Here is a 19,719-nt window from a genome sequence, read left to right as displayed (position 1 = left end):
CGTGGGCAAACTACAGCCCGCGGGCCGGATCCGGCCCGTTTGAAATGAATAAAACTAAAAAAAAAAAAAAGACCGTACTCTTTTATGTAATGATGTTTACTTTGAATTTATATTAGTTCACACAAACACTCCATCCATGCTTTTGTTCCGGCCCTCCGGTCCAGTTTAAGAACCCATTGTGGCCTTCGAGTCAAAAAGTTTGCCCACCCCTGGGTTAGAATAACAGCACTTTTTATAAGTAAGTCCCAAATCTTCAGTGGCTTAAAAAACGTACATTTATTTCATGGGCACAGAAGACTCCAAAGCAGATAGTCTTGGCCTGTGGGCACCTGTCCTCTGGGTGGTGATTCAGAAACCCGGGTGCATGCCAGCAATGGGGAGAGAACGAGGGATTGAACCGAAGGCAAAGGTCACTCCCTCAGGCTTCACTGGTGAAAAGTAGTCACACGGTGACCCCTGAGGCGCTCACCTCTCAGGAGCAGCACTGCCCTGAGCAGAGGAAACAGTGCCATCTCGGCCACAGAAGACCACCTGGGGACCCCGTGCCCTGCAGGGAGGCCTGCAGCCTGGAGTGTCTCTAAGTCACCAGGCCACCCAGGGTTCTGGACCTACCAGCACAACCCCTATCTGGGCAGCAACTGATGAAATCCTTGGAAAGGACTTTCCTGGCACACGGGAAAGAAGCACAGTTTTCCCGCATCCCCGGGCATTCCACCCCCGTTCCAGAAGGACATCTGGCAAAGCGGAGGGAAGATGTTAAACACAGAGTTCCCCAAAGACACAAAGACAAACTGTTCTTGAGAAATCCTGATATTGTTAGAAACAATTTGTTAAAGTGTTTTATTAGTTAGTTACCTCTTGCCTGAGCATGAAAAGGATATTAACATACTATTAGCTTACGGGACATAACCCCAAATAACTTACATTTTTCATTTAGTGCTAATTATTTTTCTGAGGCTGGCTCAGGCCGGTAAGAGAGAGATTTCAAGGCTTTCATCAGATTATTTACTTAGAGAAGTTAAGCATGCCCTTATCTGTTTCCATGGAAACACACATAAGTAATACAAGAGACAGAGGAGGAGGTCACTTTGACCATAATTAATATAAAGAATAATGGTTTATGTGGCATCTAGGAAAGAGTACAGTGAGGTGACGTAATACCTTTAAAACCCCTTCTTTAGCAGTGTAATTTAATCTTTGGATCAATTTTCATACTAGTATCACTTTGGTAATTTTAGTAATCCGGTGCTAATTTTTAAAGTGTAAGTTAATCTTGTTTAGCAAAGCTTTTTCAATGTTGTTATTTCATTTTCGATTCAATCAAAACATTTCAGTAGCAGTTTTTCTAAGGTCCCGGACGAGTCTACAGCGATCGATGGCTGCCCTGGCCTTACCCTGGTGTCTGCCGCAGCTCCTCGCACCTGGCCTCTCGATCAGTGGTAGATGGTGAATGAATTGATGATAATCCAGAGGCATCACTACATTCAGCAGTGCCTTTAAAATCGCCAAAGGAAGATTTAATTATGTTCAGAAGAGTTTACATTTAAAGTGTCTTATTGTATGCTTTTTTAAAATTGAAAATCAGTCATCCACATGTGGTAGCTGTTAGCTAAATATTCCATTTATTGGAACACAGTGCACTCCTTGGGGATTCTTACAAAAAGATGCATACCGTAGTTTATTTTTAATCCTTAAGCTTATTTGAATAGTGGATTTATTGTGCAGTCTCTCAAGGGTAAATTTTATCATGGAAGCTTCATTACACATTTTTCAAAACCATTTAATTTAATACAGTGTCCCAGAAAGAACTAAAGAGAAATGAAAGAGTGGACCTTTTGAGTTTTGGAATTTTTAATACACTGAGAAATTATGTTAGTTAAAAATTATTAGGATTTTGTTTCTTTTAGAGCTCCGGTCCAAGAAACATAATGTAGCTTCCTCCCGGGGGGGGTCAATGTTGGCTGCAACATGATGCTGAATAATGTTTACAAACATGTGGCCTGGAGTTAAGTGGAGTCAATATACAATTTCTCACCCTTTAGAAGATAACCATTTTGCTGTCACATGAGTAACCACATTTTTAAAAAAATATCTTGCTTGAAGTCATTTAATCAAGAATGTAAATCAGTTATATGCCCAATTATAAAAACATTGATGCGATTGGCTATGGTATTGATTTGAGGGTGGGAATAGGGGGTTGGATAGAGGAACAGGTGTTGGGTTTTTTATATAGATAATGCTATCACATCCCTATTCCAGAAATGCGAACAACATCGTATCCTACTTGGCAGGCACAGTGGTCACTTGGCTTAGCCAAGAATAAGAACTGTCAGTAGTGCCACTTCACAGGCTTATAAGAGAACCCCTAAAATAATGGATGGTGCACTCTCCTATATGTATTATGTTCAGATAATATATTTGAATAATGTTGCTGGCTCATGCTTTATAGCTGCTTGCATTTTGCTACACAGATTTCAGCATATCGTGCAGACTATGCAATTCGTTTGGAAAATGTAATTTTCATCCCTGCATACTAATCGATTTCTTCACAAACACCTGCTATCAGTTATGATAATAAAAATGCCAGTCTGAATTGAGAAAGGGCCAAATAGAGCTTCCTAAGGAAATGACTTAAGTGTCTTTGAATGCTACTAAATGTAGTAATATGCTTATGTAGTGCCAACACTTTCTTCATCATTTGCATTTTCTGTAATTTTGCCCTATTACAACATCCCTCTTTCAAATGATGCCTCATAACTATTTCCTTATGGATTGGGAAACTGAACTGTCAGGAGTTGGTGTCTCGGGGTGTGGACAAGATCTGAAGTTGGGCTGCACGGTGCCAAAACACACTAGCTCATGTTCCTGGGTGTACCCTGGCCCATTTCTGGTTTTCTAAGTCCCTAAAAACTCTAAAATCAGCTGATCCTTAGTTTCACTCCGACATATACACCAAATAAAATTTCCCTTATTCATTCCCTTCAGCTTCCAGTTCATTCCACAACCAGCACCAAACCAATCATCCTAAATCACCAGTTTCCTCATGTGCTCCCACTGCCCGAGCACCGTCAGTGCTGCTCAACTGGTCACCCCAGTGAGCCCAACTCTGCATTCTGACTCCTGAGCCTCCGTCCTCTCTCATCACCTGACACGGTTCACCTGCCTCTTTCTGCTTCCACACAGACTCTTCCCTGTTTGGTCAGCCTTCCCCTGCTTCCTGCCCCAAATACTCTCTCCTCAGTTCTCGCCTCTGGACTTTTGCTTGTGCTTTGGCTCCTGACTAGCTGTCCTTCCCAGTTCTTGGCTTGCATCCTTCTAAGCCACTTTGATTATTCCAGCCTGCCTGTTTCCTTCTCTTCTCTGAACTCCCATTGGTGACTCCCTTGTTCCATCCCTTGATACTAAGTTGCTTGTTTAGTCATTCAGCCAACATTTATTGAGCGCTGACTCTATAGCAGGCAGCACACTGCCCTCTCTTCCTTTGAATGTGTTAGTTTCATTCAAGTGTGTCACTTTCTATTACATTTTAAGCTCCTTGAGAGAAGAGATATATCTTTCTGATCCAAAAATGCCCAGACGGTCTGGGCACAGAGAAAGTATGCAGTAAATGCTTGTTGACTAATTGATCCCTAATGGCTGGTGCTAGGGAATTTTCTGGTTAATTGCATGTTCTATTTGATTAGTAATTCAGTGTTGACTATACATAGATTATCATTTTGAAAAGCAGAATACCGTAAAACACTCAACTGTAAGACTATTTGTGACATAAATTGATGTTTGATATTTGAGGAGAGAATGCAGTGGGTGTCACAGCGCTCGGTACAGACCTGTCATCCTTGTACTGTGAGCTGCAGGTAGAGCAGTGGTTCTCAACCTTGGCTGCACATTAGAATCACCTGGGAATCTTTTTAAAATCCTGATTTCTGGGCCTCATCCTCCGGAAATTCTGTTTCTTTGTTATGGGGTAGGGCCACAACATTAGTAACAAAGAAACAGAATTTCCGGAGGATGAGGCCCAGGTGATTCTAATGTGCAGCCAAGGTTGAGAACCACTGAGGTAGAGCCTCTGGGAGGCTCCCCCCGGCCTGGCTCTCTGGGCTTGAGGGGGTGGTGGTGGTGAGCATGGACTGAGAACCAGATGTGCAGTAGGTCCACACTACGCCCCCACAAACCAGAACTTACTTCTAGGAAGAAGTTACTGATAACAAGCTGTTACATTTTTCTCCCACTTTTCTCTTGCTTCCAAGAGTAGAGGATGAATTTTCTGTGGGAGGGAGAAAAGAGTGTGGAAAACTGGTGGGAGAGGGAAAGGGGAGCGTCCAAGACTGATTTCAAACAATCTGATAAGAACCGAACACATCTGGACGGCACAGCAGCCCAGTGACTCAAAGCGAAGACAGAGCCAGCAGCCTGGGCGTGATGGCTGTGCTGCTCGCTTTGAGGGACTGGACAAGTTCTCTGACTCTTCCGTGCCTCGTTTTTCTCATCTGCAAAGAGTGGGATAACAGCAGCACCGGCATCATAGGCTTCGGGGAGGGGGGATAGTTGTAAAAGTGAGTCAGTCCATGGGAAGCTCCTGGCCCAGTGCCCATTATATGGTGAGTGCTCAGCAAGCAATAACATTCCTATGGGAGAGACCACGAAGCAATCAGCTGCAACGTGGGGAAGGGTTCCCCATCCTTAATTTTCTCTTTGTTCATTCATTCTCCGATTTTATTCAGTCTCCGTTGTTTCCGAAGGCTTGATGTGTACGAGCCTGAGTGGACTGTCTCGGTTTCTCAGTAGATGGAGATGTGACTGAGGCCTGGATCTACACACAGAGAACTTTAGGGTTCAGGAAGGAGTATGCACGTACCCACTCGGCCTTGTGGAGAAAAAGCGGTTTAAACTGTTGGTAAAACCGATGGAACGAGGTTACCATTCTGATAGGAGTTAGAACAATTTGCCCCCACAGCAGAGGACGCTGAGGGTGTGCATATAAATCCACCCTCCCCAGGGCTGCAGCTGCCCCCTCACCCTATGCAGCCACCAAGGGTGAGAAAGAAGGCGGCGCTGGAGGAGCTGGGCAGCGGGGCAGAGGGGAGAGGACGCAGCATGTGGATGGGCTGTTGCCTGGGAGGCAGAATGCTGCCATCGCTGGGCAGCACATACTGACTTTCGAGCGGGTGCCGAGGATATGGGGAGAGGGCATGACACAGAACGTTGGAAGAAATTAATCCTATGCCCACATTAAACATTCATATGTAAGACAGAACAAATAGAATACAGTGGGGTCTTGACTTACGAGTGTCCCGACTAACGAGTTTTTCGAGATACGAGCTGTCTCTCGGCCGATTTTTTGCTTTGTGTTGCGAGCTAAAATTCGGGTTAGGAGCCAGCTTCAGATACCCCACCGCTAGTTGGTGCAGCGAACGTCACAGTGAACGCCACAACATCAGCCCAGCATCACGTGTCTCACTCGTTCACTGTTGATTTGACATACGAGTAATTTGAGTTACGAGCTCCGTCACGGAACGAATTAAACTTGTAAGTCAAGGCCCCACTGTAGATGAAAATTGCAAAAGAAATGATGCTCACCCACGGCAGAGAGCCCTGGAACAAGGCGTTTGGTTTTACTTCTGAGCTGGTACCACCTGGTAAGAGTTTGGGCGAGAGTCCCTTTCCCATAGAAGGCCCTGTCAGTCTAAGCAGGAAGGTGACTCACCTGAACTCATTGTTTGCCCCCCAGCCCTGGCGGCTCAGGCCTACGCCCTTAAAGAGGAGAATGACAGTCTCCGCTGGCAGCTGGATGCCTACAGGAATGAAGTGGAGCTGCTGAAGCAAGAAAAAGAACAGCTTTTCCGAACAGAAGACAACCTCACCAAGGACCAGCAGCTCCAGTTCCTGCAGCAGACCATGCAAGGCATGCAGCAGGTACCGGCCCAGGCGTGTTGTTGTTGTTGTTGTTTTGTTTTGCTTTTTAGGAAAGGGATATGTGTAGTCGTTGGACGTGAAATGAGAGCCATTTGCAGGGCAGGTGAAGAAGAAGAAATGACAACTGAAAAGCTAAGCTGCTAGGACAGGAAAGTGTGATGACTGTGTGTGGGAGGGTAGAACCTGGCGAAAACCCCAGATAAAGAAATTACGTTGAGAAAGGCACCCTCCAGGTAGGAAACACAGGAAGAAAATCTAGGCGATAGAAAGGATTGCAAATGAAATTGAGCTGCGCAGCAAACAGGCAAAAATCCTGATTGTGACACGGGTGCTTTGTAATCTCAGAACTTTTAAATTAAAAGCATGCAGACTCATTTACAGAAGCATGGGGAGTTTGTTTATTTTCAAGATCAATGAAAACATAAGCTACATTGTTTCCACTTCTTCTGGATTATACCTGGGATCTAGTCAGGTTCCATGAGCACACTAGGTATATAGTTAAGACATGTTGTTGATGGGATGGATGAAGCACTAGAATTTGGGGGAACTGGCAACTCACAAATAAGTCAATATGTGTGCTTTTGTTAATGAATTCCAGATACCTTGCACACTCAAGTTAAATGTGTATTTCCAGCAATTACTAGAAGGAGGCAGATGCTGTGGGCTTCTGAAGAAGGAAATGGAACACAGATTGTGGGAAATGAGGGATTGAAGAGAGGGGAAAACTGAGCCCTGGCAGTGGGGGAACCAAATCAAAGATTCACAGCTGGATTTATACCTGAAAACATCAATTGATATCTGACACGCTTAGGATGTTTGGACCTTTGAGTTATCATAGAATAATATAGTACAAATTATCATCATACATAGGTATTTTTTTACCCCTCTGAATATGTAAATCTAACCACTCTTCCCTGGAAAAAAGAAAGAAAAAGAGATCGTTTTTATTTAAACAATGGGAAATTTAAGTAGGATAATGGGAAATTAAATCCTATATAATAAAAGGCTAATATGTAAATCGACTGAACGGCGGAATGACCGGTCACTGTGACGTGCACTGACCACCAGGGGGCAGACGCTCAACACAGGAGCTGCCCCCTGGTGGTCAGTGCACTCCCACCAGGGAGCACCACTCAGCCAGAAGCTGGGCTCACGGCTGGCGAGCACAGCAGCAGTGGCAGGAGCCTCTCCCACCTCTGCAGCTGCGGACACCCCCTGTCGGGTCCTGGACTGCAAGAGGGCATAGACTGGGCTGAGGGCCCCCCCCCCCCACCCCAGTTCACGAATGTCATGTACCAGGCCTCTAGTGTACATATAATGAATGATATTTTATAAATCCCTCCATCCATATTGACTGCTGTCTAAGATCTGGAGCATGATTTGCCTACAAAACTATCTTAATGATTAGAGGTAGCTGCTGCAGAAACATTCACCAAGCAGGGAAAAAATAATTGAGGAAAAGGGATATGAAAAGAAATGAGGATTAAGATATAAACATGTTAATGACCAAGTCACAGAAATTATGTCTTAAACATTTACTGCCATTTTAAAGCAATTTTTGAGTCTTGGCTTTGAGTCTGACTGGTTGATGTTCACAGCGTGTGTTAGACACATCAGTGAGACTCAGAGGTCAGAGTTCACCCGGAAACTGTCATGACAGTTGTTGCTCAGGTCCCTGTGCTTGGAAATCGGTGTAGCAGCTGCTGTGTGAGTCTCCTAGGCTTGTCCAGATGCCCCAACACTGAGTGTGTGTTGGCTCCCTTGCCAAGAGAAGAGTCTGCTAATTTCCCAAAAGACCACAAGCTACTCTGCCACACCTCCCACAACCGGCCCTCTTTTCTTCCGGGAAAGATTATCCTAGTTGCTTTAAAAGTTGGTAAACCCTTTAAAGTGGTTGAAGATTCAAATCTAAGAAAGTCAGAGGAGATGAGGATGTGCTCATCAGTCAGGGGGAAAAAAAGTATATTGTGTGTGGAGGGGCCGGGGAGGCAGCCAAGGGCCTGGTCCACACAGGGGCAGTGTTATAAACCACCACCCAACCACAGCCCCTTTCAGGGGAATTCGGTTGCTGCAGCTTCTCATGCATTTGCAGAATCTCCTTAGTAGGAAAACTATTTTCGTATAGTTCTTTTGTTTGTTTTGGGGGGGTTTTGTTTTGGTTTGGTTTAAACAACAGAAATTCACTACCTCACAGTTCTGGAAGCTACACGTACAAGATCAAAATGTCAGCAGGGTTGGTTCCTCTGAGGGCTGTGGGGAAGAACCTGTTCCATGGCTCTCCCCTGGCTCCTGGTAGTTTGCTGGGAATCCTTGTGCTTCCTTGGCTTGTAAACACATCACCTTGTTTTTTGCCTTTTTCTTCTTCACGGGTATGTGTGTCTGTGTCCAAATTTTCACTTTTTATAAGGACATAATTTGTGTAGGATTAAGGGGCAAATGTCACTGTAACCTCAGCTTAACTAATGGCATCTGCGATGACTCTTTTCAAGTAAGGTTACATTCTAAGGTACATGGGGCTAGAACTTCACCATATAAGTTTTGGTGGGGGAATATACAGTTCAATCAGTAACAATCACATAGTACATATGTAACTGAGACCAAGGTTTGGCTACCTGCTGCCACAAAAGCCAAACTTCTGAGACAGGTGCTTGTGAAAGAGGAAAAAGGTTTGTTTAGGTGCTGACCATCAGGAAGATGAGGGAGTCCTGTCCTAAAAGCCATCTTCACATCTCAGTGCAGGCAGGGGTTTTTATACAGAGGAAGAAGGAAAGCAGAACAAAGAGATTAAAGGGAGAGGGTTGAAAGGGTCTCAGACCAGCAGAGTCCATTCCAATAAGGACCTCGAAACTGGTCACATGAGGGTCTGGTGTGGGTCATCCTGGTTTTCATTATCCTGGTTTTATGTCATCTTGGTTTTATGGTTGAAGATCAGCAATTCTCCTAGAACTAGGATGACTGAAGGTTGGAGTCTGTATCTTCTGAAGTTAGTTCCTAGGATACTTATACAAATATGCTGTTTATCTATAAGCTACATATTAGTCAGAGTCAGCATTTACAGATAGTCAGAATATATTTGGAATGGAGGAGTGAATGGACAAAGACACAGAAGCACGAACTAGCGTGGTGCCTGTCAGGAGTTCTGGTTCATTTGGGATTCTTGGGTCATAAACAGCAAGGCAGACAGTGGTGAGAACTGACATCCTGGAGGATTGACTGTGTAGCGCTTCCTTAGCACATGGGAAGCACTAACCCAGTGGCAGTAAATGTGAGTTTAATTTTTACTGGTTGTTAGGTAGATGCATTGCAATCTCTGTGGCAACCCATCTTTAATATCGTTTTAAAATATACCGTATATGCTTGTTAAGATTTATATCTCTACCTTAACATCACTTTGAATAAATTATCTCAACTTGCTAAATTGAGACCCACAACAAATAACTCTCCTTACTCTAAAACCTACTCTCAATCTGTCTGCTGTCTACTTTTTAAACTAGAAAATCATGATGTCACGGGAAAGTCAACAGGTAGAGAAGGGGTTGGCCTCCCATATGTCATTGATTTAGCAATCCATGTATGGGAAATTATTTCTGTTATAAACAAAAGGGGAAAAAAGGAGTCTCAACAGCCTTAGAACTAGCATACAAGTTTTAGAATTAACTTCAAGTTTAGCCAAAAAGTTTCTAACCTTTCTTCTTTTAATTCCGTAAGTATATGTTCACTAGCATCACAGCGTATCTCTCACGTTCATGAAGAAAACATTATGGGCAAGATCCCTAAAAATGAAAAGTCCTTGGGTGATTTTGTCAGGTTGTTTCTCACTCTATCCCTACATTACATGTGAGTCATAATTTAATATTATTAGAGGTTTCAGTAATAGCTTACAACCATGGTAACACAGTAGCCTTTTCCTGATTTTAAGCTAGCAATGAAGGTAACCTATTTTTGCCACAGAGATAGTGAGGTTGTTGGCTTTCATTCTTATTTTTTAGGTATATATTGAAAAATAATGCATATTTTATTTTTTAAAGATTTTTATTGATTTCAGAGAGGAAGAAAGAGGGAGAGAGAGAGATAGAAACATCAATGATGAGAGAGAATCATTGATTGGCTGCCTCCTGCATGCCCTGTACTGGGGACCAAGCCAGCAACCTGGGCATGTGCCCTTGACCAGAATCGAACCCGGAACCCTTCAGTCTACAGGCCGACGCTCTGTCCACTGAGCCAAACCAGCTAGGGCAATAATGCATATTTTAAATGCTTATTTATCTTCAAATTTCCACACTAAATTGTTTTCTTTGGTTTATTGAGGTAAAAAATACATACAATAAAATACTCTTTTTAGGGGTACAGTTCTATCAATGTTGACAAATTCATACACTCATACACTTATGTAACCGCCACTACCCCAGTCAGTGTATAAAACAGTTCCATCATCACCAAGAAGTGTTCTTATGCTCCTTTTTAGTTACCCCCACTCCCAGCAACCACTGATTTGTTTTCTATCCTTGTAGTTTTCTCTTTTACAGAATGTCATGTAAGTGGAATCATACAGTATGCAATATTTTGAGTCTAGCGTCTTTCACTTAGCATAATGAAGTTGAGATCCATCCATGTTGCTGTATCAGTTCATTCCGTTTTACGCTGAATAGTTTTCCATTGTAAGGAAGAACCATAATTTGTTTACCTAGTCATTAGTTAAAGGACATTTGGGTGATTTCCTGTTTGGAACAAATATGAATAAATCTGCAGTAAACATTCACTTACAGACTTTTTGTTTGGACATATTTTTCATTTCACTTGGGTGAATACCCAGGAGTAAGATTGCTGGGTCATATGGTAAGGGTGTTTAAGTTTTTAAGAAACTGATTAAATGTTTTGCAAAATGTCTTGGACCATTATGCATTCCCATGGGACTACATGAGGATTCTAGATGTTCTGTGTCCCCATCAGTCAGCACTTGATATGGTTAGTTTGTTTTGGTTTGTCTTTTTTTTTTTTGCCACTACAGTTAGTATACAGTGGTATCTCATTATGGTTTTAACCACACCTAAATTTAAACAATATTTGTATTTTTATTCTTGAGGATAGGTCAATATGTCAGATTTCTAAATAACCAACTTAAAAAAATCAGAATTCTTTTTGAAGCCATGTATAAATCATATTGAAAGGACTGATAAATATTCATAAAATAACAGGATAGAATTATAAGCTGCTGATCATAAAACTATGTATGACTAATGATGATTATGTAAGAGGACTTTTCCATGAATACTTTACGTTGATGCTTTTACATAGTATTAACAGATGCTGCCTAGAGACTAGCTGTCTTAGGCCAGTAAATCATTGACTCACATAGAGCAGAAGCTTGACACTAATAAAGACCAGGCAAGTCAGCTCTCTGGATAACTTTGAACAAGGGAAGATCAGAAAAATTGGGGAAAGAAGATTATTATGATCAACAATATTTTAGAAACTAAAGTATAAAGTAACCCTGGCTAGTTTTGCCAAATTGGGCAAGAAATGGTCTTTGAGATATAATTAATAAATAAATGAACGTGTGTTGAAATGAGAACATCAGTGAGTGCATCTGACCACTTACATTAAGCGTCTCTTCTAAAATCTCCATTATGCTATTCAGTTGCTCAGTAAGTATTTAGAGATAGTACATAGTTTGCAGTCAATTGCTCTCTGAAATTCATACGTGATGAAGTCTGATATGTCCATGTCAAAATCAGGGTAATTACCTTGGCAGCAGGACTGAGGGGGATGAAGGGGGCTGTGCTGATGAACGTGACTCTCTGACCATGGTGACTGAGGTGACAATGATGGCCCGTGGAGAAGGTGGCTGTGGCAGGGTGGTGGTGTTTCTGATATTAGAAAATTTGGGGACAGACAGGTAAAAATGAGCATATCCAAGAAAATTTTAGAGATTTATTTTTATTTATAAAAAAAAAAAAACACACAAAAAAACACAAAACAGCTTGTCCCTTAGAAATTGTGAAAATCCTCCAAAGCCCAGCCCCACTGCTCCCAGTGGAAATCAAAAGGTGGTGCTACATTAGGTGAGGTGCTGCGGGCAAAGAACCAGACCAAAGTGATCAGAGTTTGCAATAGGCATCTCTCTGTTTTCTTGATAATTTTACACTTTTGTTTTCTGTTTCCTTCCTGAAATATTTGCTGGTCAGAAAATAAACTACTAGGCTGATGCTCTGTGCCCATTTTTCTTTCTCTCATATTATCTGTTTAAACTTTATCTTTTATCCTTTCTATTTAAGTTTCTATTTGATAATCACATTTTATTTGCAAATATTATTTTTGTTCTTTGACTATTATCTCTTCATGTAATATTATCCTTATTTTTTGGTTTCATTATCTTCTCAAATCTTTTTGAGAATACTAAGCAGAATTTTAAAAAATTCTCTTTGTTCCTGAATCATTTCTGTATATTCCAGGATTGGTTGTTTGGTTTTTATATTTCAGTCGTTCTCTCTCATGCCACAGCTTTTTTTTCATAGGAGGGAACCTGGTCATCTGTTTGTATTGGGGAGTGAAAGGCGTGGCTGGCTCCCTGCTGAGCCCAGGTGTCTGTCTCTCCACGTGCTCCACGTGGTCTTTCTCCCACGAATGATGACTTATTGGCAGGCTTCCGCTGCAGAAAAGCTGGCAATTCCACAAAAGCCAGAACTGCCCTACACTAGGGACTCTCTAGAACTCCCTTCCCATTCCCTTTGCTGCCTAAAGTTTATTCATTGGCAGGCATTTTAATAGAGTCTCTGGAGGAAGGAAAACAAAATGCAAACACCCATGGGATGTGTCTGATATTCTAAACAAAAACCCTTCTAGGGGCTTTTAACTATAATGCAGTCCTGGAATGAATTTTTGGTTGGCATGTGGGCCAGGGAGGGGCAGGGGAGGTATATCACAGGTTATTCTGGCTGTCCAGAAGCAGACAGGGAGAGGAGGAATGGTAAGCATGCTTTCCAAATGTCTAAGAGAAAGGAACGTGGGGACTAAAGATAGCTGCCTGGGGATGAGGAGGCAGACACACAGATTAGACGAGTTTGAGGGAGGAGGAAAGGAAGACAGTCCAGAAAAGGTGACATGAAGAGGCTGCAATAACCTATATAATAAAGAGGTAACATGCAAATTGACCATCACACCCTCACAAGATGGCCGCCCCCATGTGGTCACAAGATGGTTGCCCCCATGTGGCCACAAGATGGCCACCACAAGAGGAGGAGAGGGCAGGGGAGGGCAGTTGGGGGCAGCCAGGCCAGCAGGGGAGAGCAGTTAAGGGCAACCAGGCCTGCAGGGGAGGGATGTTGGGGACGACCAGGCTGGCAGGGGAGGGCAGTTGGGGGGGACCAGGCCTGCAGGGGAGCAGTTAGGCTTCGATCAGGCTGTCAGGGGAATGGTTAGGGGGTGATCAGGCTGCCAGGCAGAAGCAGTTAGGGGCAAGCAGGCAGGTGAGTGGTTGGGAGCCAGCAGTCCTGAATTGTGAGAGGGATGTCCAACTGCCCCGGATGCAGTCGGACATCCCCCAAGGGGTCCCAGATTGGAGAGGGTGCAGGCTGGGCTGAGGGTCATGCCCCTCCCCCAGTATATGAATTTCATGCACCGGGTCTCTAGTATAATAATAATAATAGTGACATGGTTAACTAGTTTCCATTCTGTTTTGATGTTTTAACCTAGAAGAAAAGAAGGCAGGGAATAAAAAAACAAAACAAAACTGACAGTACCAAGGCAGGCAAGCCTAAGCTCATCAGGGTGTGCAAAGAGGAGAAGAGGAGAAAGAGTGAAGTAGGGGTGAGGACATGCAAAGGTCAGGGAAAGGCAGGGGAAGAGCAGTTCTTCCTCTAGAGTTTTTTGTTTGTTTGTTTGTTCGTTTGTTTTAAGGAAAATGACACAAATATGGAAGGATAAGAAGAGAAAAAAATTGTCCAAAAGATTAGACTCAACATTTTTACAATGATAAATTAATTTTCAGATCTTTTGCAAAATATTTAGATAAATGAAATAGATGTATAATGTGAAAAATGGAAGATTGATTAGCTTGGAATCCGTGGGATGTATTATGAGGATCTGCCCTCTAAGTAGGACTCTTCCCTCAGGAAGCTCAGAATTGTTCAGTTGGAAGAGAATAGCACATCCATGATTATCTGGTTGATTACTCACTGGGGAAGAAGCATATAACGTCATTATCATAATATTGTTAATATATGAAACATACATCAGTGCAGAAAATAATTCAGTATCGCCGGACAGGGCAGGAGAATCACATTATTGCCATGTAGAGAAAGGGGCTTTCTTTTAGATTTTCCTGTGTAAGTAGGAAAACATTTAGTTTTAAAAAGTTCAAAAGTTCAAAAATATGTGTTACTATAAATATCATGAACATACAAAAAATCTGGAATAACACAAGCTACAACTGCCGTAACATACCCTATGTTTATTTCAATGACCCAGGTGAAGTTTCTTTTTATTGTTTTATTTATTTTTTGTTGTTGTTAATCCTCACCTGGGGTTATTGTCCCATTGATTTTTAGGGAGAGTGGACAGAGAGAAACATCAATGTGAGAGAAACACATCAATTGGTTGCCTCCTGCAGTAGCCCTGATCAAGGTCCAGGCCGTGGAGCAGCCTGCAACCAAGGTTCTATCCTTGACCAGAATCGAACCTGGGACCCTTTGGTCTGCAGGCCGATATTCTATCCACTGAGCCAAACCAGCTAGAGCTGAAGTTTCTTTTTAAATCGAAAACAACCCACAAGAATTTCCCACATTCATATTAGAAGTTCTTTGACATTTTAGTATAATCAGAATAGTCATTAAATGCACATCTGTCAGATGATGTGGCTTTAAAAAGGTTAATGACTGGACATCAGGGTTCATAGTAGCTGCCAAATTTGGGATCCACTGTGGTCTTCTTTTCCTTTCACTGAACTACCTTAGAGTTTGTTGTTTCATTTCCTACCCATTCTTCAGCCAAGCACCTTGGGATGTTGCCTTAGAATAGCAGCAGGCAAGATGGTGACGATAATCCTCATTTATAATTCAGCGGCACCGTTCATCAGGCGGCTGAAGCCATTTGCAGAGTTCCTGCTGGCAGCCTGTGCATTTCTGAGATCTGCAGATTGCATTCTCTGGCACATCTGAAGAAAGCGTGTATCCCACTGCAGTGTGAGACTATCGAAGGCACGGTTGGTGCATTTGGAACCAGAAATAGAAACCAATTCTTTAATTCCGGGCCCAGGGCTTTACATTACAAAAGTCTACCTGTTTGAAATGATCGCACCTGACAGCTGCTAAGGGGTTTGGAGTTTAAAGCACATTCCCATTTGACTCTGTCCAAGATACAAAGGTAGAAGTACTAGGAAGGGAGCCTCTCTAAGTGTTTTAGCAGTTTCACAAAGAAGGGGCCACTGGGCGTCTGGCTGTTTTCGTTGAACAGAGATCACGAAATAAGGAACGAGATAAGCTGCCTTCATGCCACCCAAGGGGTGCCAGGCTTTTGCACAAGGAAATGAAAACAGTGCGCCAGTAGAAGGAAAAGGTGTTTTCTGTACAACTTTCTGAGAGTCAGCTGTCTGGACCTCGGGTCCTTCCTCTGGAGAATGGGTCCTGCCAACCTTAGCCCAAACTTGTTGCAGTAATGTGAGGTTATGTATGTGGACGCATTTTGAAAAGCTGTTGTGCAAATGCACATGGTGATTGGCACATTCCAGCCCCCGGTGCTCTCCTGTTACCCTGTAATTTTCTGCAGCTTACGCTGGTACTCTGGACACGGTGCTCAGAACGCTGTCATCACGAGAGCAGGAGAGACAGGCCGCTCTATCCTTCCTGTGCTTGTCAGTTGCTGGAAATATTATTGACAAAAGCCATTGCCTGTTTTCTGATCCTATGTCATAGCCCCTAACTTGGTCTTTACATTAGTGGAGTGAGAGCTAGCAAAAAGAAAGTAACATATATGTGGCTTTTACTTATTAATTTGGACTGTAGAAATAAAACTCTTCACTTCTGGGAATGAAAGGAGAAGCCCTAATAAAACTTAATTACGGGAGTCTTCATCTCATTATTTGTTATCCTGCACTGCCATTGATTAATTTGATCATTAAATCCCTCCTCATTAGTAATTGTCCCTTCTAAAAATAATGAGGCTAGCAGAGAATCTATGTAGGAGCCAGGGGGAGAACTAATGGCATTGCCCTGCACACATTAAAATCTTCAGGCTCCTACCTTTTGCTGTTCGTCCCTGAAGTCTGCAGCGTCTCCCATAGACTTGCAGCCGTTCCCAGGACAAAGGAGCTCTGCTGTTCCCAACACATCAGCTGCGGTGGTTGGATGACCTTTCCGTGACCCTCCTCTCCACCCCCTCTTTTGGAAATTGCCTCCTGCCTTGTAGGCCATATCACACCATGAGTGCCAGATTTATAGTGAAATGGATCTTTTCTTAAATGCTATAAATCAAAACAGGCTCTTGCTGCAGACACATACTGGCCTTTTACTCTGTCTGACCACTGTTGTGTCTCCCTCCAGCCACGGACTCTAAAATGAATCCTTGTGGCCTGGCCTTGACTTCATTCGGTATAGTCTGCCAGTGCAAAGCCGCAGCCTCATCCACGCTGCAGCCCTGACCACGGGCGTACACACCGCTGCCTGTATACAGCAGGTGCCACGCTCGCAGCCAGACTGATGTAATTATCCATCTCTCACAGTGGGCTGCAGTTGGGAGGGATTCGTGCTGCAGGGCTTTCTCCATGCAGCTGGTTAGGGGAGGAAGCATGAGGATTAGAAAGACCAGCCAATTTTCTTCTCATCAGAAATGAAGGCTGTGAAGAGAAAGCAGGGAGGCTTGTGGTGGGGGTGAGAGAATACAACGTGGAAACAATCTGAAAGAAGAACGAGTCGGAGAAAAAAGCCCTCCTTATCTGAGTAAGAGAATAAACAGAGAGGAAGAGAAACGTAGGTGGGAGTTGCAGTTTTTCTGGATCTAGGTTTGTCATTTTAATTTTTGTTTTATTTTCCTTTTTATAAAAGAATATATACCAATGCAGAAAACTTGGAAACATAAGAGAAGCATATAAAAGGAAAAAAATCATTCCCAGTGTCACTACCCAGGTAAAACTATTGTTAACATTTACATGTATCCTTTTGCTCTTTTTCTCTAGGTTCACGTGCACATAAAGGGGTAATCATTTTCAAATATTGACCAAGGGCATAGCCAAGCTTAGTCACTTAAAGTTTCTGTAACTGTACCCACAGTGTGGAATGGGGAATTCAGTTCCAAGGTATTGTTAGATGGTTAGTTAAAGACTATGTTTTCTCCCCTGTTAACAAAGCATGCTGAATAGTTGTCAAGGGAAACCTAAACAAAGTTAGTGCCCAATCTGGTCCTCACTTTACAGACCACCCATCTCACTCTGTGGATCATTGCAAAGCCCCGCCTCAGGGAGTCCTTTTCTGGGTGCTACTTCCTCAGTTTGGCTATTACCTCTCCATGTTTTTGTGGTTTCTGTTTCATCTCTGTGTGTCTCTGTGCCTCTCTCTCCTTCTTCCTCCTCCTATCTCTCTCTCTCTCTCTCTCTCTCTCTCTCTCTCTCTCCCTCTCTCTTCCTCTCTCTCTCTCTCTCTCTCTCTCTCTCTCTCTCTCACACACACACACACACACACACACACACACACACACACCACTGAGTAAATAGCCACAACAGCTGTATTTGCTGGAAGTGCTGGAGACTATAGAAAAGGAGACAATATACTTGAACTCTGATTGTAGATTTCCAAGGAAGGGGTGTTGCAAGCAAAGCTTTTAAATGCAGGAAGAGCAGAGTGACTTTTCAAAGCTGTATTATCTCTTTTTCTTCTTCTTTTTGTTCTCTTAATTTATTCTGTGGTGTCTTTGTGCATATACTTTCCATTTTTTATGTCTTCTACCGCCAGCACTAATTTAATTGATTTAAGCCAGGTCTTACCCAGGCATTACAGTCAGAGGGGTTTCAGTGGCAAGACGGGGGTTGGGGGCTGGGGGCGTCTCTCACTCACAGTATCAGAGAGGCAGTCTCTCGCCCATGGTTTACCTCCTGTCCTGAGTGAGTCATTCCCGTCATGCAGCAGAGTGGTACCCTGCAGGTCTGTCCCTCAGTGATTCTCTGTGCGCCTTGTCTTCTCTTCTCCTGGGATTTTATGTTTCTTCCCTCGTGGTTTGTATTTCTTATCTCCAGTGCTACTCAGTTTATTTCAGGAAGATTTGGATAGCGATCTAGCTCTAAAGTCCATAAAAATGCTGGCATGCCGAGTTTCTCTTTACAAACATAACCTCCCCCTCCCCCCTGCAGGAATCCTCCTACTTATCATTTGGGGGAAAGGGAAAAAACAGGAGTTCATAACGTAGTTTCTCAACCCTACACCTGATAACATGAACTCAGACTGATCTCAGAGACTCGCCAGGTCACTGCAGGAGCACTCCCAGGCCTGGCCCTTCCCTCCTGGGTCCTTAGGACTCCATTGATTACACTGGGCTTTCCAGCCAGCTTCTCTGCCCAGCTGGTGACCAACTTGCTTGATTTTAAACCCACAATTTTCTGGCCATTACTCATGTGAAACCCATGCCTTGCTTTGGCTACATGGTGCACTCAGTAAGAAAGCGTGATAGAATGCAATAATGAGGAGTCTGCTTTAGATATAAAATTTGGACTGGACCTGGGCTCAATTTTATCACTGTTGTAACAGCATGCGGACTGCAATATACAGGCTGTTAAAACCAGGAGGGCCATGAGTGGGCCCTAACATTTATTTCCTAGTTTTAATCAAATAGTGAGGTTAAGTCGCTGAGCTAAGCCCCTCACCCTTCCAGCCTCATCTCGCTGCCCAGAGCTCCCGATTCCTGGCCCTCAAGTTCATACTCTGCTTGCATTCTGAGAATCTTTTCCTTTTACATTCATTTGTATCTGTCTCCTCTTTCCCTGAAAACACGAGTTGAAACACAGTGGCTATGATTTCCCCCTGACATGTTAAATAAGTGTTAGTTTCTTTTTTCTTCTGATGTTGGACTTGAAACTGATTCTGACATCTAAGACCAGTCTTTTGTGGCTAATTTAGTACTTCATTTCCAACAGTTATCTGAATAAATGAATGAAGAAAAGAACAAATTGTTGAGTTACTATACACATTTTATTCTAAGACTGAAAGTCTAAACCGACTTCCCTAATTCTTAATCTTCACTGCTTTCCCTATTTAGGCCCAAGTAAATAATTACCTCATCTCACTGAGAGTAACTAGCTTTCTGGCAGACTGTGTAGAAGTTTAAGGATTGATGAGGTCATTCTATCTGTAAAGGTCACCAATGCTCTCTGCTGGTATTAAAGATCCTAGAGAGTGTTAGTCGCCGACCTTATTCAGAGCAACCCCGAGGCCCCGGGACTCCAAAGAATGACTGCACCGTCGGGAATTAAGCTGTGGTGTTTTCAATTTGTAGACTATGTGTATGTGCAGTCAACAGTGTTTCTCTTCAGAACATCTTTCTACTATCCAGATGCTTTACGAGCCTTAATGATGTTTTCATTTGCACCACGCTTGTCAACGAACCAAGGCGTAGAAAGGGTGGGTGAGGAGTCTCCAAAACCAGACAGTACAGTGCTTACAACTTCTTTCTAATTGGTTTTCCTAATGTTTAAAGTGAGAATGGGTCACAAATTGAGACATTAAGGGCAATGGGGAACATGCCAATCACACTCCAGTGCAAGGACCTTGAAGATGTCGGAGGGAGGACACTTTTCTAAGCTGTTCTACTGTTCCCTTCCACTTGCTG

At 43.1% G+C, this 19,719-nt stretch overlaps 1 protein-coding gene across 2 annotated transcripts in view; it reads left to right on the top strand.

Annotated features, from left to right (window-relative positions):
• Positions 1 to 19,719, top strand: part of ENOX1 (ecto-NOX disulfide-thiol exchanger 1) — a 576,449-nt gene that overhangs the window by 477,644 nt on the left and 79,086 nt on the right. For both annotated transcript variants that reach the window (XM_070409022.1, XM_070409021.1), the window contains one exon: positions 5,729 to 5,913. In XM_070409022.1, the coding sequence (XP_070265123.1) occupies positions 5,729 to 5,913 (185 nt within the window). The remainder of the gene's footprint in view (positions 1 to 5,728; positions 5,914 to 19,719) is intronic.

This window comes from Myotis yumanensis, unplaced genomic scaffold (assembly GCF_028538775.1).
Source record: "Myotis yumanensis isolate MYYU_CA2020_CCGP unplaced genomic scaffold, mMyoYum1.0.hap1 SCAF_3, whole genome shotgun sequence".
NCBI classification, from domain to species: Eukaryota; Metazoa; Chordata; class Mammalia; order Chiroptera; family Vespertilionidae; genus Myotis; species Myotis yumanensis.
Note: the sequence above shows the minus strand (reverse complement) of the source record. Positions and strands in the feature narration are given on the sequence as shown.